The sequence below is a fragment of the Rhinoraja longicauda genome, chromosome 31 (assembly GCF_053455715.1).
Source record: "Rhinoraja longicauda isolate Sanriku21f chromosome 31, sRhiLon1.1, whole genome shotgun sequence".
In the NCBI taxonomy this organism is placed as follows: Eukaryota; Metazoa; Chordata; class Chondrichthyes; order Rajiformes; family Arhynchobatidae; genus Rhinoraja; species Rhinoraja longicauda.
Window position 1 is genome coordinate 17,183,897 of NC_135983.1, and position 23,677 is coordinate 17,207,573.

Consider the following 23,677-nt stretch of genomic DNA (forward strand, 5'->3'; position numbering starts at 1 on the left):
CAATGGTTTATTTCCTTTTCTGCCTCCCCTCCCCCACGACATATCTTGGAAATCAGTCAGTCGATGATTCGGGAAGGATTTGAGCTTTAATTCATACAGAATTCAATCTTATTCATCTAAGCAGAATGAAAGGGAACCATATTTGAACCATCAAAGTATTTTCACAGGGGGCAAAAGGTATTGGAGACAATATAATAATAATTGACAATATTATCAATTTAAAAATGTATGACTGTAAAGATGTACCTATCTCCAATAAAAAATTTATCTCAAAAAAAAAAAAAAAGTATTTTCACAGTCAGAACATTTTTACCCAGGGTGGAAATGACAAGCTGTTACTTTAGCCCATATTGTAAGTGCCGAACATGATGCCAAGTTAAAGTATTCCTCTCTCCCTGCATGTGATCCATACCCCTCCATTCCCTGCGAATCCCTGTGCCTATCTAAAAGCCTATATCTTGCTATTGAGGGCGTGCAGCGTAAGTTTACTAGGTTAATTCCCGGAATGGCGGGATTGTCGTATGTTGAAAGACTGGAGCGACTAGGGTTGTATACACTGGAATTTAGAAGGATGAGAGGCGATCTTATCGAAACATATAGGATTATTAAGGGGTTGGACACGTTAGAGGCAGGAAACATGTTCCCAATGTTGGGGGAGTCCAGAACCAGGGGCCACAGTTTAAGAATAAGGGGTAGGCCATTTAGAACGGAGATGAGGAAAAACTTTTTCAGTCAGAGAGTTGTGAATCTGTGGAATTCTCTGCCTCGGAAGGCAGTGGAGGCCAATTCTCTGGATGCATTCAAGAGAGAGCTGGATAGAGCTCTTAAGGATAGCGGAGTCAGGGGGTATGGGGAGAAGGCAGGAACGGGGTACTGATTGAGAATGATCAGCCATGATCATATTGAATGGCAGTGCTGGCTTGAAGGGCCGAATGGCCTCCTCCTGCATCCATTGTCTATTGCTTCTTAAATGCCACTCTTGTATCTGCCTCCACCCTTTCTAAAATCCTTAAGCCATTTTAATCCATAAGCTTCATCGTCCATGTCAAGTGAGAGTTGGGAGGCCTCATAGACATAGAAACATAGACAATAGGTGCAGGGGTAGGCCATTCAGCCCTTCGAGCCAGCACCGCCATTCAATATGATCATGGCTGATCATCCAAAATCAGTACCCCTTTCCGGCTTTACCCCCCCTATCCCTTGATTCCCTTAGCCCTAAGAGCTAAATCTAACTCTCTCTAGAAAATATCCAGTGAATTGGCCTCCACTGCGTTCTGTGGCAGAGAATTCCATAGATTCACAACTCTCTGGGTGAAAAGGTTTTTCCTCATTTCAGTCCTAAATGGCCACCTAACCCTTATTCTTAAACTGTGACCCCTGGTTCTGGACTCCCCCAACATCGGGAACATTTTTCCTGCATCTCCCCTGTCCAATCCTCGAAGAATTTTATGTTTCTATAAGATCTCCTCTCATCCTTCTGAATTCCAGTTAATACAAGCCCAGTCGACCCATTCTTTCATCATACGTCAGTCCCACCATCCCGGGAATTAACCTGGTGAACCTACGCTGCACTCCCTCAATGGCAATAATGTCCTTCCTCAAATTAGGAGACCAAAATTGTACACAATACTCCAGGTACGGTCTCACCAGGGCCCTGTACAACTGCAGTCGGACCTCCTTACTCCCAAACTCAAATCCTTTTGCAATGAAGACCAACAGGCCATTGGCTTTCTTCACTGCCTACTGTACCTGTATGCTCACTTTCGGTGACTGGTGTACAAGCACACCCAGGTCTCGTTGCACCTCCCCTTCTTTTAATCTGACACCATTCAACTAATATTCTGCCTTCCTGTTCTTGCCACCAAAGTGGATAACCTCACATTTATCCACATTATGCTGCTTCTGCCCACTCACCTAACCTATCCAAGTCACCCTGCAGCCTCATAGCATCCTCATCACAGCTCACACTGCCACGCAGCTTTGTGTCATCCGCAAACTTAGAGATGTTACATTTAATTCCCTCGTCTAAATTGTTAATATATATTGTAAACAACTGGGGTCCCAGCACCGAGCCTTGCGGCACCCCACTAGTCACTACCTGCCATTCTGAAAATAACCCGTTAATTCCTACTCTTTGCTACCAGTCTGCCAACCAGTTTTCTATTCATGTCAATACCCTCCCCCAATACCATGTGCTCTAATTTTGTAAACTAATCTCTCGTGTGGGACTGTCAAAGTCCAGATACACCACATCCACTGGCTCTCCCTTATCCATTCTACTTGTTACATCCTCAAAAAATTTCAAAAGATTAGTCAAGCATGATTTCCCCTTCATAAATCCATGCTGACTTTGACCGATCCCGTCACTGCTTTCCAAATGCGCTGCTATAACATCTTTAATAACGGACTCCAGCATCTTCCCCACTACCGATGTAAGGCTAACTGGTCTATAATTCCCCGTTTTCTCTCTCCCTCCTTTCTTAAAAAGTGAAATTACTTTGGCTACCATCCAGTCCACAGGAACTGACCCAGAGTTGAGAGAACATTGGAAAATGATCACCAATGCATCCACGATTTCTAGGGCCACCTCCTTGAGTACTCTGGGATGCAGACCATCAGGCCCTGGGGATTAATCTGCCTTCAGTTCCAAAAGTTTACCGAACGCATTTTCTGAATAATGTGCATTCCGTTCAGTTCCTCCCTCCCACTAGGTCCTCGGCCCCGTAGTATTTCCAGGAGATTGTTTGTGTCTTCCTTAGTGAAGACAGAACCAAAGTACTCGTTTAACTGTTCTGCCATTTTCTTGTTTCCCATTATAAATTCACCTGTCTCTGACTGTAAGGGACCTACATTCGTCTTCACTAATCTTTTTCTTTTTACATACCTATAGAAACTTTTACAGTCAGTTTTTACATTCCCCGCAAGTTTTCTTTCATGCTCTTTTTTCCCCTTCTTAATTAACTCCTCTGTCCTCCTCTGTTGGGTTCTAAATTTCTCCCAGTCCTCCTGTTTGCTGCTTCTGGCCAATTTATATGCCTCCTCCTTGGCTTTAACGCTATCCTTGACTTCTCTCGTCAGCCACAGTTGAGCCGCCTTCCCAGTTTTATTTTTTTGCCAGACAGAGATGAACAATTTCTGGAGTTCATCCAGGCAGCCTTTAAATCTTTGTCATTGATTATCCACTGTCAACCCTTTAAGTATAATTTGCCAGTCTACCCTAGCCGATTCCTCTCATACCTTCAAAGTCTCCGTTATTCAAGTTCAGAGCCCTCGTCTCTGAATTAACAGTGTCACTCTCCATCCTAATGCAGAATTCCACCATATTATGGTCACTGTTGCCCAAGGGGCCTTGCACAACAAAATCGCTAACTAATCCTTCCTCATTACACAATACCCAGTCTAGGATGGCCTGCCCTCGAGTCCGTCAACTCGTTCCAGGCTTTGTGTGTGTGTTTAAAAAAAAAAAGATAAAACTTGTCCCGCACATCTCCTTTAAACCTTGCCCCTCTCATCTTATAGCTATACCTCAAGCCCTTGATATTTCCACTTTAGAAAATGGTTTTGACTGTCGACTGGATCGATACCTCTCATAATGCTCTATACTTCTATCGTCTCCTCAATTTATAGTCAGTCATAGAACTGTACAACACGCACAGCTTATAAACTATAAACTATAAGTATTAGAATATACTATTAATATATTCAGATATTATTATGTGAAGCTAAGTAATGCTATAGTATTATACTATAAACTATGTAGTTTGTGAAACTGAGATTGTATATGAAGAGCATGCAGTTTTGGGACTGGTTAGGGGTTAATGGTTGGGGAATGGTTAAATTAATATATTGATTGCTGAACTAACTGGATTTGTGGACGTGAATGGGCCATTAGATAACATGATACTTTTGATCTCGCCACTATCCGAGACTTTATTTTCATGCTCTCAGATTTGGAAGGTGCCTCGGTTTAATTTTATTGATACTCTTTGAATATATTCTCTGCATTGTATTTGTATTGTGCCTTTGTTCTAGGGGCACGGCTGGCTTTGATGATAGTGGAACGTTGTAAATGCAGAATTGCAGAACTGTATGTAGGTGGTAAGACGCGAGGAAGATGTTCGGATCTGGGAACCATTTGCAGAGTTGTTAATCTGGTAATGTTGTTGCAGCAAAGTAATAAACCGTGATTGACTCTCTCTGCAGGACCTGATATTTTACGCTGCATCAATAGAGAAACTGGAACAACAACACATCTAATTTTACCGTCAAAATTGATGTTGCTGATCTTCATGTTTGTGGTCTCAAGTGGTCGAGGCGTTGAGAAGAATGGTTTCTTGAAATTACTTTATATTCCAGTGGTGTGTTGGCTAATAATGGAAGCGTGCACATTTTTAAGACTATTAGCTGAAGAACACAGCAAGTTGTGTGTGGGTTAGTACACACTGCCCAGAAGAAGGTTCAGTCACTTGGGCAGCACTGTGGCACAGCGATAGAGTTGCTGCCTTACAGTGCCAGAGACCCGGGTTTAATCCTCTGTACGGAGTTCTCCCCGTGACCCCGTGGGTTTTCTCCGAGATCTTCGGTTTCCTCCCACACTCCAAAGACGTACAGCTTTGTAGGTTAATTGGCTTGGCATAAATATAAATTGTCCCTAGTGCGTGTAGGATATTGTTAATGTGCGGGGATCGCCGGTCGGGACTGAAGGGACTGTTTCCGTGCTGTATCTCTAAACTAAACTAAACTAACTTACTTTCTAAAGGAAATTGGATCAGTACTTGAATGGAAGTGGGTGAAGAGGGAAACGAATAGAAGGCTGTAAGGAGATTGTGGACATGATTCTGGTTGAGCTGGTGGGCTGATGGTTTGGCTGTGTGAGATTCCATGGGGAATTGGTATAGAAGCTTGAAAACCTTGACTACCAGGGTCCAGAACAGCTCTTTCCCAGCAACCATCAGCCTTTTGGACACAAACCTCAGAAACTATGGTATTTGGCCCATGTACTATGCACTTTGTCTTGGTTGCACTAAGGACCTATGGGCTGATTATCTAGTATTATTGATAATTACTTCAACACTCCTGACTTTCTGGTGTGGGGGTGGGTGAACCTGAGCAGGATGGGCATGTGGGGGGGAGGGTGGGTTGTTGGAGGGGGAGGGGGTGGGGGGGGGAGTTGGTGAGGAGGGGAGGGGGGGATTGGTGGGAAGGCAGTTACAACATTACATGGGGGACCTTCCCTTGAGATCCATGGTCACGGACAACGCTGGAGGCCACGTCGTTGGGTATTTTAAAAGCGGAGATTGATAGGTTCTTGATTAGTAAGAGCATCAAAGGTTATGGGGCGAAGGCAGGAGAATGGGGTTGAGAGAGAAAAATCGAGCAGCCATGATCGAATGGTGGAGCAGACACGATGAATCGAATGGCCTAATTCTGCACCTATGCCTTATGGTCTTATTCAGCAGCTGGTTGTGAATGTTTTGAATTTGACTTTTCTGAGCTGCCAATAGCGAGTGATTACTCTTAGCCTCAACTTCAAATAATCAGGTTGAACTTTAATCATTATCCAGAGGAACCGGTTGAAATATTGTTGGTCTCTCGGGGCAGTCACTGCTTTGCAGATGTAAAGATGTCAAGAGTGTTTCATTGTCATATGTCCCGGCAACAGAACATAAAATACTTACTTGCTGCAGGTCAGTGGGCCCATAATGCAATAACACAAATATATAATAATTAATAAAACAATAAATTAATAGTATTGTACAGTAATACTATACTAGGTTACTATACTAGGTAACCTTATACTAGGTAACCACAGTAACAAAAAAAATAGTGCTAAACCAAAGTCAATAGTGAGACCAAATCGAAGTCCATTGAGGGTCATAGTTGCTGAGGTAGTGGTTGGTGTTGTGTAGTGTTCAAGAGTCGGACGGGTGCTGGGAAGAAACTGTTCGTCAACCTGGTGGTCACGGTTCGGTTGCAGGCGAGATTGTCCATCGGAAGCAATACAAACATAAATGGCAGCGTGAATGTACGTGGGTCCGGAAGTGACCTTGGGGTCTTTGCAAACACATGTTGGGACATCAAGAGTGTGATTTGCTGCTTGATTGTTTATTTTGCTTCTGCTGACTGCAGCTGCCTGTTTAAGACTGACCAAACAACTCTGCTTCTGCCATGTACTTGCAGTGCATGTTGAGCCTGAACCTTCTGTTCAGTCAATGTACGGTTGTGTTTGATTTAGTTTAGAGATACAGCGTGTAAACAGGCCCTTTGGCCCACCGAGTCCATGTGATCATTGACCACCCGCACAACGGTTCCATTATTCCACTTTCGCATCCTGTACTGTGGGGAGGGGGGGGGGGGTCAATGTACCAAAGCCAATTAACCTACAAACCTGCACATCTTTGGGATTTGGGAGGAAACCGGAGCACCCGGAGAAAACCCACGAGGTCACAGGGAGAACGTGCAAACTCTGCACATACGGTCAGGATCAAACCCGGGTCTCTGGCACGGTGAGCCAGCAACTCTACCAGCTTCGCTGCTGTGCCTCCCCGTGTGTGTTCATATTATGTTCAAGTGGACTTGAAGTTAGTCATATAGCTGTACAACATGTACAGCTCATATGACACCTTGTCTGTGCCGACCAAGTTAGCACACTGGACTAGTCCCATTTGCCTGCATTTGACCCAAAACCCTATTCATGTATCTGTATGGACAAGACTGGCGGAAGAGCCTGATTCCACGCTGTACAGCTCTACGGCGCGATGAAATTATTTGATAGGTTTTATGGTCCTTTGTACAGGTGATCCATTGACCAGATGATCTCATTTAATCTTACCCCCATGACTACTGGGCTTCACGTTATGCATGTCTTTGTCTCAACCCCTTATCCTCTCTGCATTATAAAACCTGATTTTGCTCTGCCAGTTATCAAACATGATTTTTAAATCAAAACATTCATTATATCTTTGTACACCGAGCTGCTGAGTGTTTCCAACTTTTTTCTGATTGCTTGATTGACTCAATATTGCCCGGATGTGTTTTATTTTGCAATGGCGAGTGTACTTTGTGTTTTGTTTCATTGCAGGCGCACTTGAGGTGAGGATGCAACATTCACGGGTGTAGTGGAACTGCTCACAGCCTCGAACAACATGAAAACTATGGTGAGCTGTTCACTGTTTCTATAACAACAATTGCTAAAGAAACTGGACAAGAATTTTTGTTTTCTCGACCAAAAATCTACTTTGCAAATGCTGATCCGTATTTCTCAGACTCATTGCCCCTCACTTTCTGAAACAATTCTTGCGTCGTGATTATAATTAGTACTTATCGAGCAACTAATTAAAATGGAGTTTGTAAGCCAGCCACAATCCATTTCTATAACTAGTATGGAATATATGCAAGATATTTTGGGACTGAAGCTGGTGTTTTGACTATTGAGTGTGTGCCAGCTCTTTCAGAAGAGCAATCCAATTACCACAAAAGTTCAGCAGGTCAAGCAGCATCTCCAGTCTGAAGAAGAGTCCCGATCCAAAACGTCATCTATCCATGTTCTCCAGAGATGCTGCCTGACCCACTGAGTTACTCCAGCACTTTCTGTCCTGTGTGAAGCAGCATCTGCAGTTCCTTGTTTTTACATTTTGACCTCTAATTATCACCATTATCTCACTTTTTTTCCAATAAAATGTTTCTCTTCAACTATTAGCCAGTTTCCTTTTGGGGGAAAAACTAGTATTAAATTTGTATTGTGGAGTGCATTCCAATTCCTAATTATTTTTTTAAAAATCCTACTATCTTGCTCTTTTGACAACAACCACTTGTATTTATTTGTCCTCTGCTAGTTAATCGTTGAGTCATTGGAACACTTCTATTTTATTCCATTTTAACTTTTCAGGATTTTAAATCACAAATCATAGTTTAGCTGCTTTTGTGTTAAGAGTAAAACTCCTAAATATTTCCTTTAACCTTGTAACTACACCAGACCTGAGACCAGTAAAACTCCTTAACCATATTGGAGGCTTTCATGAACTTGCAACATTTTGGTATCGAGAATTAGGCCTGATGTTGACTTAGTGCTTTAAATATATTCCATACAATTCTCTTGCATCTGAATTCCATGATGTGACAGGATCGGGTATGCTTGATAAATTGTGCTCTTAACATTCTTGTGTTCTCCACAAGTTGGTCCAATGACAACAAAGGGTATTTCTTGCCCAACAAAACTGTTTCCCAATCCTGTTAATCTATTGTCCATGTTCCCTATGATCCACGCTGGCTCCTGGACGACCATTGTTTTGCATGTCCTCTTCCTTATTTTCAAGTACATCAATACACCACACTTATTCCACCGCTTTTCACCTCTGCACACTTCTATAGTCCTAACCCCCCACCCCAAGATCTCTGCCCCATTCCAATTCTGGCAAATTTATTGCCCCGGTTTTATGAACCCACCATCTTCGGTGATCATACTTTCAGCAATTGTCGGCCTAAACCTCTTTACATCTTGTCCTCTCTCTACTCCTTTAAACTTCCCCCCCCCCGGTTAAGCCTGTAGTAAATTATCTCCTTTGTAGCTTAGTGTTAGTTGTAACATTACACGACATGGCAATGTAACATTACATAACATCATGTAATGCTACATGACATCATGTAACAACAGATTACAAATGCAAACTACAAATTAATGACTTTCAGTTTTTTTAGATGTTTGAACCACTAGATCTGTGGATGCTTAAGATGTAAATACAATGCTACATTTTCAATTCAGTAAGGATTGTTAATTTTAATCTTCTGTAGGTTGGGAAAGTGGAATTGAGGAATATGAAGCAGGTGCAGATACTACCTTATTTCCTCCAAAACAAATGCTTATTGGAATATCTGTCGTATGGAACAACTGTTCCTCTTGTCAGCTGTATATGCAAAGTCCCACATGTGCTCAAACTCATTGCTCGTCATTTCTTTACAGGCTGAGAGATTTGTGATTGCTATCGTGATCTTCATATTAGCCATTCTCCTGATTATCTACAACTCCAGCAGTGGCAATGACTACATAAATTATAACGGACAATTTCACTACAGCCACGCACCATCAAATTTAACGAAATGGGTCACAAAAGATGGCTACATTCCAGTTTTAGGAAACAAGGTGAGGACGTTTCACCGATCTTTTCGTTTTTTTTAATGAAATCTTTCAACAAATAAACAAAATATTCTGTAAAAATACCCTTTTTTTCCCTAGGGTGAAAGGGGGGAAGGTAACGTTGTTTTTTTAACACAAAAGGTGGTGGGGACCTCGAACACATTGCCAAGGGTGTGGTGGAAGCAGATACGAATGTGGTGTTTAAGAGGCCTTTGGAGAGGCACATGGAAATGCAGGGAATAGAAGGGTATGGATCAGATGCAGGCAGAGGAGATGAATTCAGCAAGGCATCATGTTCTGCATAAACATTGTTGGCCAAAGGGCCCATTCCTGTGCTGTTCTATATTCTACGTACTCCCAACTTGACAGCCCTGTGAGAACACCTTCACAAGAAAGTGTTCAACAAGTGTGGAACACTTTCACAAGAAAGCGTTTAACATCTTTGAAAGTAAATTTACTGCGAGGCCAGCAAAAGCTTTGATCATTTTCCAAACCTCCCTGGCTACAGGACCAGTAGAATGGATTGGAAAGGTGTTAATATGGTTCTGTCTTAAAGTGGTTGGGCCAATTAATTCTGTGGGATTATACAATACTTCCTTTATAAAGACACTAATTAGTCAAGGGCACTTGGCCCAGATGCAAGCGGGGGTTATGCCTGACTACCCTGAATGAATTATTTCAGGGATGATCGAGAAGGGTTGTAGAGCACTGTACTTTTGATGTAATCTGCAAGGATTTTAGCAATGCTTGGGCAAAGTCTCAGGAGGGAAGCTGGACAAAAAGTAAAAGCCCATGGAATCTAACGACCCATTTCTGTGCCAGTGAAAAGAAACGGAGATTGATGGGCGTTTTGGAATGGGTAGGCTGTTTCCAGTGGGTTTTTGGGCTCTGGATTCATACATGACAAAGTTGGTCTCCTCCCAGTTGAATTTGCAAGGTCTCTTTTGTAAACTTCTGGATACGGGTGTGTAAACGGGGAGAGAGAGCAGTCCCACAGATGAGTCGAGCAACAGCCTGACATGGTTGTACCGACAGAATGGTACGTTAAAAGCAATGTGCATGACAGGACATATCCACTAGGGGTCTCAACACGGTGGTGTAGAGGTGGAAGAAATACCTTGGGTCTCACGATTAGCATGAAATCTCATGACACCAGATCAAATATGGGCAAGAAAGTTTCCTCCTGTGGCAGATATGAAATACAATGCTACGTTTTGTATACCATGAGGATTGCTAACCTTATTCCCCTCCATGTTACATAGAACAGTACAGCACAGGATCAGGCCCCTTGGCCCACAATGTTTGTGCTGAACATGCCTGTAAATGATCCATCTCCCTCCATTCCTCCACATCCATGTGCCTACATAAAAGCCTCATAAATGACGTTATCATCTCCACCTCCACTTCTGCAATGTGCTGCAGGCCCCAACTACTGTGTGCGAGTGTAAGTAACATGAGGGATAAACCTCTGTGGTCTTGTCCTCACTAGTCTACCCATGACCAACACAGCTATCTGTGTTGCCATTAGTAGACACGATCACTGCAGAGTCCTGGAGATGATCACTTCACACACTGTGGACACCACATGTATTGTGTTTAACATTCACATTATGGGATAGAAACATGGACAGAAACATAGAAAATAGATGCAGGAGTAGGCCATTCGGCCCTTCAAGCCAGCGCCACCATTCAATATGATCATGGCTGATCATCCAAAATCAGTACCCCGTTCGTGCTTTCTCCTCATATCCCTTGATTCCGTAAGCCCTAAGAGCTATATCTAACACTCTCTTGAAAACATCCAGTGGATTGGCCTCCACTGCCTTCTGTGGCAGTGAATTCCACAGGTTCACAACTCTCTGGGTGAAGATTTTCCTCATCTCAGTCCTAAATGGCCTACCCCATATTCTTAAACTGTGACCCCTGGTTCTGGACTCCCCCAACATTGGAAACATTTTTCCTGCATCTAGCCTGTCCATTCCCTGAAGAATTGTATATGTTTCTATAAGATCTCCTCTCATCCTTCTAAATTCCAGTGAATATAAGCCCTGTCAATCCATTCTTTCATCATATGTCAGTCCCACCATCCTGGGAAGTAACCCGGTCAACCTATGCTCCACTCTCTCAATCGCAAGAATGCCCTTCCTCAAATTAGGAGACTAAAACTGCACACAATGCCCTGTACAACTGCAGTAGGACTTCCTTGCTCCTATACTTAAACCCTCTCTCAATTAAGTTCAACATGCTATTTGCTTTCTTCACTGCCTGCTGTACTTGATGGACTTGGAACAGATCTAGCAACACAAACATGGGCATCCATGCAGTGATAAACCAGGAGCCGGGGACAAATCTGGCCGTTGGGCAATTTGTAAATTGATGCAATGCATTTGAATTGGCATGGCTGCGCTCCGTGGCTTTGTACAATTAATTAACACACTGACTGAGGAAGAACTGGTGCTGCAAAAACAAAATGGAGCAACCCAATGGGTCAGGCAGCATCTGTGGCAGGAAATGGATGGACGATGATTTGGATCGGGGCCCTTCTCAAATACAGAACAGGCCTGAAGTCCATAATCTTTATACTAAAACTCTTGTTTGTTTGTTTGTTTGTTCCTGAACTACAGCCAAAACTGTACACGATAGCGCGACAATTTTAGGCCATTGACAACTTCAATGAAGTTTCATTGAAATCAGTGTTATATTTTAATAATTATTCGCATTTTAAAGTTTAAATCTATCTCATAGGGAGGGAGGGAGGGGGGTAGGAGGGAGGTTGAGGGGGATGGAGTGGGGCGGGAAGGGGAGGGGGGAGGAGGGGGGGAGGAGAAGGTGATGCAGGAGAGGGTGATGCAGGAGAGGTTTGGGACCAATGGGTCCACTTGGTCTATTAGGAATATTAAAAATGAAGTTGTATTGTTCTCACTCTCCCCCCCCCCCCCCCCCCCCCCCCAATTAATTGTTAATTTTGTTTAATTGTTAATCCTCTTTCCTTGCATGTAATGTGGCCCAGGGAGGCCGCTACACTGACCACTGTCCCTTTAACACCAGTAGTGCTCTGTTGCCCCTGTTTCAGATGCTGAAGCTCCGCTGCGGACTGTGCGCGCTTATCACGAGTTCCAGCCACTTGCTGGGCAGCGAGGTTGGGTCGGAAATCGACGAGACCGAGTGCACGATCCGCATGAACAATGCGCCGACCGTGGGATACGAGAGGGACATCGGGAACAAAACCACCCTGCGGGTGATCGCCCACTCCAGCGTTTACAAGGTGATGAAGAAACCCCAGGGGTTCCTCAGCGGAAGCCAGAACATGGTCTTTGTCTTCTGGGGACCCGCTCAGAAGATGCAGAACAAAGGGAGCGGCACCTTCCGCCTGATTCACCGAGTGGCCTCTGCCTTTCCAACCCTCTCCGCCTACACTGTGTCTCCGAAGAGAATGCAGCAGTTGGATGATTTGTTCCGCAGGGAGACCGGGCAAGACAGGTACCTACTGCACTCCAGTGTGTAGGAAGGAACTTCCTAGATGTTGGTTCACACCGCAGATAGACACACAATGCTGGAGTAACTCAGCGGGTCAGGCGGCATCACTGGAGAAAAGGAATAACTGACATTTTTAGTGTATGAACTAGGCTCTTGAGTCAAAGCGTCACCTATTCCTTTTCTCAAGAGATGCTGCCTGACCTGTTGAGTTACACCTGCTTTTTGTGTCTATCTATTGCACTCTAGTCCTTGATATTCCACCCTGAGAAAATATTCTGATTATCTACCCTATTTATGCCCCTCAGAAAGTTATATATATATATCTATCAGATCTCTTCTCAACCTCCAATGTTCCAGAGAAAACACCCCAAGGTATTGTTGCTATTCCTCTCTGATACAGGTAGCATCCTGATAAATACTTTCTGCACCCTCTCTGAAGCCTCCATATCCTACCTGTAATGGGGTGACCAGAACTTCATGCAAAACTTCAAATGCGGCTTAGCCAAAGTCCTATTAAGCTGCAACATGATTTCCTGATTCTTATACTCAATAACCCAACCGATGAAGGCAAGCATACCATACACCACATTTACCTCTCTTTATACTTGTGTTGCCACTTTCAGGGGACTATGGGCTTGGAGTTCAATTCTGAATCATTGTGATAGTGAGCTTATTTGGGAGACTTTTTGTGAGAAACTTTGTCACACATTCTCTCGGCTGTCCAGACCCAGGTGAACAGAGTTCACACACTACTTCACGGGCAAACATGGTTTTGAGTTGCGAAGCAAGCTTGATGTGGGATACATGCACAAGCATAGATCTTTGAACTGAATGGCCCGTTCTGCTTCTGTTCAATTCTTTTGGTGCCATTATTGATGGGATTTGCTTTTCTCTCTCGTTTGGCTTTGAAGGAAGAAATCGCACACCTGGCTGAGCACAGGCTGGTTCACCATGGTGATAGCCATCGAGCTCTGCGACAGTGTCCACGTGTATGGAATGGTCCCCCCCACCCACTGCAGGTATGTGCTTTCCTGCAGCGATGTCACATCAGACCGGAGGGCATCCTCTGGCTGGGGTGGAGAGAACAAGTGGGCGGCACGGTACCGCAACGGTAGAGTTGCTGCCTTACAGCGAATGCAGCGCCGGAGACTCGGGTTCGATCCTGACTACGGGCGCTGTCTGTATGGAGTTTGTACGTTCTCCCCGTGACCTGCGTGGGTTTTCTCCGAGATCTTCGATTTCCTCCCATACTCCAAAGACGTGCAGGTTTGTAGGTTGATTGGCTGGGCAAATGTAAAAATTGTCCCTAGTGCGTGTAGGATAGTGTTAATGTGCGGGGATCGCTGGGCGGCGCGGACCCGGTGGGCCGAAGAGCCTGTTTCTGCGCTGTATCTATAAAATAAATAAAAAAGTGCCATGGTCAGGGTAGGCCTGAAATGCCCTCCGTCCACTCTCAGAGCAGGATTATGAGAAGTGTTCTGTCTACTTGTTCTTTCAAAGCAATGAAAGTTGAGGATTTAGCACCTTCTTGTCAAATGTAAATACAAGGAACTGCAATAGCTGGTTTACAAAAAAACACAGCAGTGCTGGAGTTACTCAGCACGTCAGGCAGCATCTTTGGAGAACATGGGTAGGCAATGTTTTGGGTCAGAAGTATTAAGTCTTCAGACCTGTAGTAGTATGGGGTTGAGGAAGCTGAAAGGGAGGTGGGGGCAGGACAAAACCTGGCATGTGATAGGTAGGTTTTTTACTATAAACCCACTGACTCGCACAGCTATCTGGACTACACTTCTTCCCACCCGGTCCCCTGCAAAAAGTCTATCCACTACTCCCAATTCCTCCGTCTACGCCGCATCTGCGCCCGGGATGAGGTGTTTCACACTATGGCTTCTGAGATGTCCTCGTTCTTCAGAAAACGGGGCTTCCCCTCCTCCATTATAGATGAGGCTCTCACTAGGGTCTCTTCTACATCCCGCAGCTCCGCTCTTGCTCCCCCCACTCGCAACAAGGACAGGATCCCCCTCGTTCTCACCTTCCACCCCACCAGCCAGCGGATCCAACATATCATCCACCAACATTTCCGTCACCTACAACGGGACCCCACCACTGGCCATATCTATCCCATCCCCTCCCCTCTCTGCGTTCCGCAGAGACCGTTTCCTCCGTAACTCCCTGGTCCACTCGTCCCTTCCTACCCAAACCACCCCAACCCCGGGCACTTTCCCCTGCAACCGCACGAGATGCAACACCTGTCCCTTTACCTCCCCCCTCAACTCCATCCAAGGACCCAAACAGTCTTTCCAGGTGAGACAAAGGTTCACCTGCACCTCCTCCAACCTCATCTATTGCATCCGCTGCTCTAGATGCCAACTTATTTACATCGGCGAAACCAAGCGCAGGCTCGCCGATCACTTCGCTGAACACCTGCGCTCGGTCCGCATTAACAAAACTGATCTCCCGGTGGCCCAGCACTTTAACTCCCCCTCCCATTCCCAGTCTGACCTTTCTGTCATGGGCCTCCTCCAGTGCCATAGTGAGGCCCACCGGAAATTGGAGGAGCAGCACCTCATATTTCGCCTGGGCAGTTTGCAGCCCGGTGGTATGAACGTCGACTTCTCCAACTTTATATAGCTCCTCTGTCCCTCCCTTCCCCATCTCCTTCCCAGATCTCCCTCTATCTTCCTGTCTCCACCTATATCCTTTCTTTGTCCCGCCCCCCCTGACATCTGAAGAAGGGTCTCGACCCGAAACATCACCCATTCCTTCTCTCCCGAGATGCTGCCTGACCTGCTGAGTTACTCCAGCATTTTGTGAATAAAGTGATAGATAGGTGCAGGTAAGGGGGTCGTGATTGGCCAATGTTTGAACAAATGCCAAAGACAAACAGAATGAGCTGATTTAAGGTTAGAAGAGGTGTGAAATGTAGAGCCAATTAATTAATTGTCAATTGATTAATTGACATTTCAATGTAGTAACTAGCCTCTGAGTGAAAAATGATACATCCCTGACTTTGGTTCACCACTAATCTTTTGCAAAGAGCTCTCCAATTCCTCTTGTTTGTTCCCCACTGCTCAACAATTAGTTTCCTCCAAGTATCTATCCACTTCTTATTTGCAACTTGTTGAATTTGTTTCTTTATCTTATCCAGTGGTGTACTTCCAATCATAACCACTTAATGGAGTCATACTGCAGGAAAACAGCCCCTGAGGCTGAATTTATCCATGCCTACCAAAAAGCCTCAACTAAACAAGGCCCCATTTACTGGTATTTTGCTCATACTGCTCTATCATATCCATGGATCTATCCTATCCATGTACCTGTCCAAATGTCTTTTAAATGTTTTTTATTGTACCTACCTCAACTACTTCCTCTGGCAGCTAGTTCAACATCCCCACCACCCTCTCTGTGGAAAACGTTGCCCCTCAGATTCCTATCTTTCCCCTCTCACCTTAAATCTATCCCCAGGGTTCTGGATTCGCCAGCCCTAGGACAAAGACTCTGTGCATTCACCCTCTCTATTCCCTTCTGGTTTTATTCCATTGCCACACAGAGAGCACACAAGGTCAGGATTTAGATTAGTTTAGAAATACAGCAGGGAAACAGGCTCTTCTGCCCACCGAGTTCACGCTGACCATTGATCTACCGTTCAGATTAGTTCTATGTTATCCTGCTTTTTCACTTTACAGAGGTGAATTAACCTACAGCGGGCACATCGTTGGGATGTTGGAGGGAACCGGTGCACCTGGGGGAAACTCGCGTGGTCATGGGGGAAACATGCAAACTCCACACAGACAGCACCCGAGTTCAGGATCAATCCTGAGTCCCTGACGCTCTGATCCTGCCAGTACCACCCTGTTTTTTTCAGTCAGAGAATTGTGAATCTGTGGAATTCTCTGCCTCAGAAGGCAGTGGAGGCCAATTCTGTAAATGCATTCAAGAGAGAGCTAGATAGAGCTCTTAAGGATAGTGGAGTCAGGGGGTATGGGGAGAAGGCAGTAACGGGGTGCTGATTGAGAATGATCAGCCATGATCACATTGAATGGCGGTGCTGGCTCGAAGGGCCGAATGGCCTCCTCCTGCACCTATTGTCTATTGTCTATTGGCATGGGGAATTAATCCAGACTGGACTAGGATATGCCGTGACCCTCTCCATGGGATATTATCCAACAATATAATCTTCCTGGACTCGTGCGTGATTCGGACCCAGAGAATGAAATGTGTAGGGAGGAGAGTGAAAAGAGATGACGTTTCTATTGGCCCCTGTTTCTAATGGCAGATACCTGTCAGGAGATATGAGGGATGTTTAAACATTGAACCTTGCTACTATTAGTACTAATGTGATTTCTTTTTAAAACAGTAAGCCCCAGCACAAGCCAATGCCCTATCATTATTATGAGCCGAAAGGTGCCGATGAGTGCAATACCTTCCTTAGGAACGAGAAGGTCAAGAAGGGCAGCCACCATCGCTTCATCACCGAGAAGGATGTGTTTGCTCAGTGGGCGAAGCTGTACAACATCGTCTTCTCCCACCCCAGCTGGTGACCCACGCCTCCTGAGGCCTTGCCACTCCTGCCTTTCCTGAACTCTGTACGTAGAAGCATGGCCACTCTGGGATCACTGCCAAGTGCAGCCCACAACCCATGCTTGCTGTGCCTGGAGGGTCACTGGGCATTGGTACGCAGGCATTGAGGATGGCAAGGTCGCAGCTGAAAGGTGAAGTGGTGATGTTTGACCTGATAATGCCGTTTAATCTGCTTGTCTGGAACGGATTGGTAGCATCAGTCCCTTCCATGGCCTACTTTGCACACAGTAACATGGACTCTTACATTATTCATGTAACACCTCTGACGACTTGGCACCACCCGATGATAATAAGTCTCCAGAATGATGGATGGATTTTCGCTCAGTCAAGATTTCTGTGATGCTTCATTAACCTCTGACTCTTCATCTCCACTAACAGTTCCCCAGTAATCAATCTTCAGTGTTGCAGATTCCTTTTGGAAGATCCCTGCGCAAGAGGCTCTGCGTTGCTTTATAACATTGTTAAAATGTTCATGTTGGGTTATGGAGAATTGGGAGCTGAATTTGGAGCTGCAGCTTCCTCTGGATGGATGCCAGAACCTTCTACTGACCAATGAGATCCACTCCAATGGTTTAATCGTAATCTTACTTTATTAGCCAAGTATGTTTTGCAACATATACGAGGAATTTGATTTGCCATACAGTCATACCAATAAAAAGCAACAAAACACACAAAATAATTTTTAACATCAACATCCACCACATTCCTCACTGTGATGGAAGGCAAAAACAAGTTCTATCTCTTTCCTTCTTTGTCCTCCTGTGGTCGGGGGGACAGGACAATGAGTAGCCAGTGGTCAGGCCCTCCACGTCGGGGTGATCAAGCTCCCGCATCGGGGGGGATCTCAGCTCCCCCGTGCCGGGCGATTGGACCCTGGGTTGGGACTTGTCGAACCTCCTGCGACTTTGGAGCTTCCCGACATCAGTTTCTACCCGAGACTGCGAGCTCCTCGATGTTGAAATCCGCAGGCCGCGGTTGGAGCGACGATCCCAGGCAAGGGATCGCAGGCTCCGATGGTAAGTCCACGGCCCCGCGGTGGGACTCAAAGTCAGTCTCGAACAAGGCCTCCAGCTCCATGATGTTAGGCCGCAGAGCGACCGGAGATACGATCTGGAAAACAGTCGCATCCCGGCCAGATAAGTGATTGAAAAAAAGTTTCCCCTGACCCACTGCCCACATAAAAGAAACCAGAGAACATTAACACACATTTTTTAAAACACACTAAAAATAACCAAAAAGCCAAAAAAAAGACAGAACGTTGGCGAGGCTGACATCGCTGATGGCGCCACCTGGTGGTATAGTGAAAAGACAAGTACTACAACTATAGAGATGCAAGGAACTGCAGATGCTGGAATCTTAAGCAAAACACAAGACGCTGGAGAAACTCAGCGGGTCAGGCAGCATCTGCAGAGGAAATGGACAGATGACGTTTCAGTTTGGGACCCTTCTTCAGACTCTCAACATTGTCTATTCTCTCTGCAGATGCTGCCTCACCTGCTGAATTCCTCCAGCACTTTGTGTTTCGCGACAACTGTATCTGCCTGCTTTATACTCTAGTTGGAATTTCACTGACATTCAAAGGGGGAAGTATATCCTTTGTATAGATTAGTGGGAAAATGCATTCCTGTTGACCGGATTCAATCTGTTAAGTGCAGGCACTTGGCCAGATGCAGTTTTTGAACAACTCACTGAGGACCTTATTCTGGTATTTTGTGATAGGAATGGAAAGCTTCCATGAAAGCTAGGTCAGTAGATCAATGGATTCAACGTATTAAGCAAAGCACAAAAGTGCTGGAGGAACTCATCAGGTCAGGCAGCATCTGTGGAGGGAATGGGCAGAGGACATTTCAGGTCGGGACCCTTCAGTCTGGGTTCCAGGTGCTGTTGTCTGTCCTGCCTTTTACTCATCCTGCATGTACTTTGCTACGGTTCTTGTTGAAAACACTGTCCAGTGTTGGCTTGAAGATAATCGAGAGGCCTCTCTATTTTGTATTTAAATTGCTATTTTCTGCTCTTATCTGTGTTTTGATTGGGTAGTCAATAGAATTTAAAACAGGCAATCCATACTTTAAGTTCGGGAAAAATAATCAGTTTATCTTCAACAAATCTAATGACCATTATTTTATCATGTTCCTTTCTGCTACAAAATAATTGCCCATCGGAGTTTGGTTGGAAGGTCCTACCTTTCCATGTATGGGTTGATTGAGTGTTAAGTTCTGGCAATGCTGTAGAAACATTTCGCTTTGATATAAATGTTGTTTTTTTCCCCCCAATTACTTTTAATTGTACTTTTTTTTGTCATCGGTGTAGCTTTTTATTTGCACACTTGTGTATTTTAGGGATCATTTGTACTCTGGGCTGGGTGTGCAGAAAACTTCTTATATCCTCCCTAAATAGTGTGCCTTAATCCAGACTCTGGAGAGCACCCTCTACTCCACCTGTGCCACATTTGGGCTGCTGTTCATCTCTTGCATCCCTCTAACACTGCCATTGACAATCTTTGTATAGTTGGTTGCTGTGGTCTTGCCTTCACTGTGAACCCATTCAATGGGCTTGTACCTAGCATTAGTCGCGGCCTTGTACCTGCCAAACACTAGATCATGGCGTGAGGTGTGCTTCCCACCTAAATACAGATAATATGGGATTCTCCAGACTGACTGGATGCATTGACAGGAAAGGTCAACAGAGAAATGGGCCAAACGTGGGCAAATGGGACAAGCTGAGATGGGCATTTTGGTCGGTAAGGAACAAGGTGGGCCGAAGGGCCTGTTTCCGTGCTGTATGACTCTGACTGAATTAGCCTGAGGGTGTTTTCAATAGACTCCCAGAGGAATGGTGTTTGCCCTGCTGTGTGATCGAGGGTGTTCTGTTACAACTCCAGCTACTTAGTGCTCTTCTTGTGGACAAAAGGTTGCTGGCACGCAGATCAATTAAAAATTAAGCTACATTGTTGAAGAAAATATTGAAATCCTTTCTTACTATATTCAGGTTGGAACTGAATAAAGTAACGAAAGGGTATATGAACGTGGCAATTGGCATCTCTCGTTGACCAGGTGTAGAGAGTTTTGTGGGAATTAGCAAAGTGAGATTAGACAGATTACCTCTGTCTGGGAATTTGTTGAATGGTGGATAGTGAATGTAAACATGGAACAATGAGAGGAGATCAGGAAGCTTGTTTTCTCAGCAGCCAGTTGCTGTAGACCACCCACGCCCCCTACTGCTAGTAGCGCAGGTAGACACAAAATGCTGGAGTAACTCAGCGGGTCAGGCAGCATCTCAGGAGAGATGAAATGGGTGATGTTTCGGCGTAGATACGTTGCAGTAAATAGGGGTTTATGACTGGCTCAGAGAGGGGATAGTGGCACGGTCTGCCTAAAAGATGAAATAGAATAATGTCAAGATGCCCTTGTATTATAAGAAAATAACTGCAGATGCTGGTACAAATCGAAGGTATTTATTCACAAAATGCTGGAGTAACTCAGCAGGTCAGGCAGCATCTCGGGAGAGAAGGAATGGGTGACGTTTCGGGTCGAGACCCTTCTTCAGACGAAGTATGTTTGACTTGTATTAACCATCTGTTGTTGAATAAGATTAATATAAATAAAAAGTATATTATAGCTAATGAAATGATTAATACCCATGTCGTAATTGGTAGTTATAGGAAAACATATAGGCAAGGGCAAAGTATGTTTTCATATAGTTATGGCTAACAAAAAACAAAAGTTGTTTGCTGCACAGTATAACTGTCGACTAATTCTGCTGTGAAGTCAGAGAATTGGTGAGCAGTTAACCGCCGCCATCTCTCCATGATATCATACAATAAAGTCTCTTGAAGCAAACCTGCGGTGTCCACTTTTCATTTTCCTTTAATTTCCCTCTAAATTAATTTCTTCCGCATGCATTCATCAACAATTTTCTTTTCCACAAATATACCCAATGTTAGGTATTAACGTAATGTAATAACTGAACTCTATAAGTCTAAACAAATAAATGGTCTCATTCTTTCACTTGCATTATCCATTGGCTTAGCATGATTAATAAACACACATGTCACGTTATAAACTGCACTAGAGCGCCCAAAGCAAAAATAGCATGGGCTGCTGCCCCTCTGCCTAGCCCTGACTACCAAAACTAGGTTGTATCGCTAGTCATACTTTATCTGGTTAAAAATAATTGTGTTGTGTTTTGATTATAGCAAAAGGTCTTTGTTTAGTCAAAACAAAAACGCAATGGAAATAATGGAGAGTAGAATGGACACAATGGTTGGATTTCATGCATTAGCAGCACGAATATCATAACCTCACCTTGTAACAGAGCACCCTCGATCACACAGTTGCTCGATGTGGAAAGTCATGCTTGTAATCCTCCCATACACTGCTTGTAACAACTTTGATATTTAATTATTTTCTACGCTGGCTGAGCATTTATTAAGATGGGAGAGAATTTTAATTCCACAAGAAGCTTTCAATATTTTAAATGTGTAGGAAGGAACTGCAGATGCTGGTTTACACCGAAGATAGATACGAGAAGCTGGAGTAACTCAGCGGGTCAAGCAGCATCTCTGGAGAGAGGGAATGGGTGACGTTTCGGGTCGAGACTCTTCTTCAGACTAGAAGTTGTAGGACGTGGGCGGGTGGGTCAGTAGCTGAGAGGAGCTGTTAGTGTCTGGGAATCGCTGCACCTTGTGTTATTTAAACAGAAAGTACCCGCTGGTAGGGGCCATTCTTGAGCCCCTGATGTTGGGAGTGGCTGTGTCTGTGGTGATGTTCTGTGGCTGAGGGTTAGTGCTGAGGATTTGGCTCGAGAGGCTTCAGTGGAGGAACAAGGTAAGATAAGGTCTTTATTTCACCAGTTGCTTTTTGATCTTGGTGTATTTTGGGCTGGTAGTTGGGGCACTGGTATGCTCCTCCTGCAGGATGTGAAGGCCAGGAATACCACCAGTGTCCCTGGGACCGCACACGTGTGGACGCGCGCCCAGCTGCAGCTCCTGTGATGGCTTGAGGTAACAGGAGCTGCTGCAGTCCGACCTTGGGAGGCTGAGAGCTCCCTAGATAGGAACTACGGTGGAATGGTCATGCTAAAAGTGCAGGCAGAAAGTAGATGTGTGATCACCAGGGAAGGTGGTCTGTGGCCATGCCCCTCAAGAGCAAGTAAACTCTTTTAGGTGCAGTTGGGGGAGAATGGCCATCATGGGGAGAACAACAATGACAGTGAAGTCTATGTTGGGGTCTAAGGCATAGTGGGAAGTCGGGTGGGGCAATAGTGATATGAGACTCCTTAGAGGGACGGGAGATTCTGTGGCTGTAAATGACATGGGAAATTGAAAGTGTGCGAACCTTTAATTTGGAGCATGAATGAAAAGCTGATCAATATGAGGACTACTTTATCCAGGTACAGAAGGGGGGTAATGGAAGGGGTTGGTGTGGCCCTGTTTAAAGAAGAAATAAAGATTCCCCCTGCCATTCTTGTTTGGATTGGAGGTGTGGTGGAGGGATTGTATCATGGTGAGACCAAGGAACTGGAAACTTTCCTAAAGAAAGAGTTGGAGGTAGAAAGAGAAGTTCAATAGGAGAAAGAACAGATTCCAAAGAGGAAGTAGTAAGTTCTCTGGGGCAAGAAGAGGCCTTCAAGATCTGCTATGTTCCTTTGATAATTTCTTTATATATGTATCTGTTATGGGATGTGGCAATGTTGACGTTTAGCGTTCATAATCAGAACATGGTTAAGGGTTGACCACATTGAGTGTGGAGTCACTATAATATGCAAAACACAAAATGCTGGAGGATCTCAGTTGGACTGGCAGCATCTGTGCAGGGAATGAACAGATGATATTTTGGGTTGAGGCCTTTCTTCAGACTGATGTGACTTGTTTAACAATTCAAACACAATGACTGAACAAACAGCATAACGTACAGGTGAGAGATTGGTGGGGACATGGGGCATTCATTTTGTAATAGGAAACGTTGATTACTGCAATGTGATGTGATGAATTTGGTTTTTCAATGTTTGAGTAAATTTGCCAAAGTCTCTTGCAACAAAGATGATATGGATGCTCTACACTTTCATAATGCTGTTTGATGTTCTGACATATTGATTGTCCATTGCACTTGGCCAATTTATTTTCATGGATTTGTTTCTCCATTAATTATTTTGAGTAACTCCTTGCTTGGTATAGATCTGATGTACAAATTCTGAACAGTAATTGTCCAGTGATCAGAAATGTAAAATGCAAATGTTTATGTTTGTCTGTAAAATAAATAAATCCATTTTTAATATTGTCTTTGCTCCGGCCTGTATTTCTAGACCCTGCTCTATGAAATTCTTTTCATGAATTGTTTTCCCCACTTCCTCTCTCACGGGAAGAATGAAACGAGGGAAATGGGGGAGGGGGGGGGGGGGGGGGGGGAGAGAGCTGAGTGTACAAGGGGGAATTCATTGGATCAGGGACTTTGTTTTGCTCAATGTTCCAGCATCTGCAGTCACGTG

At 44.6% G+C, this 23,677-nt stretch overlaps 1 protein-coding gene across 5 annotated transcripts in view; it reads left to right on the top strand.

The window, feature by feature from the left end:
• Positions 1-23,477, top strand: part of st6galnac6 (ST6 (alpha-N-acetyl-neuraminyl-2,3-beta-galactosyl-1,3)-N-acetylgalactosaminide alpha-2,6-sialyltransferase 6) — a 28,309-nt gene extending 4,832 nt beyond the window's left edge. For 4 of the 5 annotated variants that reach the window (XM_078426244.1, XM_078426248.1, XM_078426245.1 and 1 more), the window contains 5 exons: positions 7,082-7,157; positions 8,960-9,139; positions 12,207-12,613; positions 13,522-13,629; positions 16,968-23,477. In XM_078426244.1, the coding sequence (XP_078282370.1) occupies positions 7,146-7,157; positions 8,960-9,139; positions 12,207-12,613; positions 13,522-13,629; positions 16,968-17,151 (891 nt within the window). In that variant the 5' untranslated portion in view covers positions 7,082-7,145 and the 3' untranslated portion in view covers positions 17,152-23,477. Of the gene's footprint in view, positions 1-4,032; positions 4,155-7,081; positions 7,158-8,959; positions 9,140-12,206; positions 12,614-13,521; positions 13,630-16,967 lie in introns of all 5 variants that reach the window. The other variant, XM_078426247.1, reaches the window with a different exon arrangement.
• Positions 23,478-23,677: the final 200 nt, after the last annotated feature.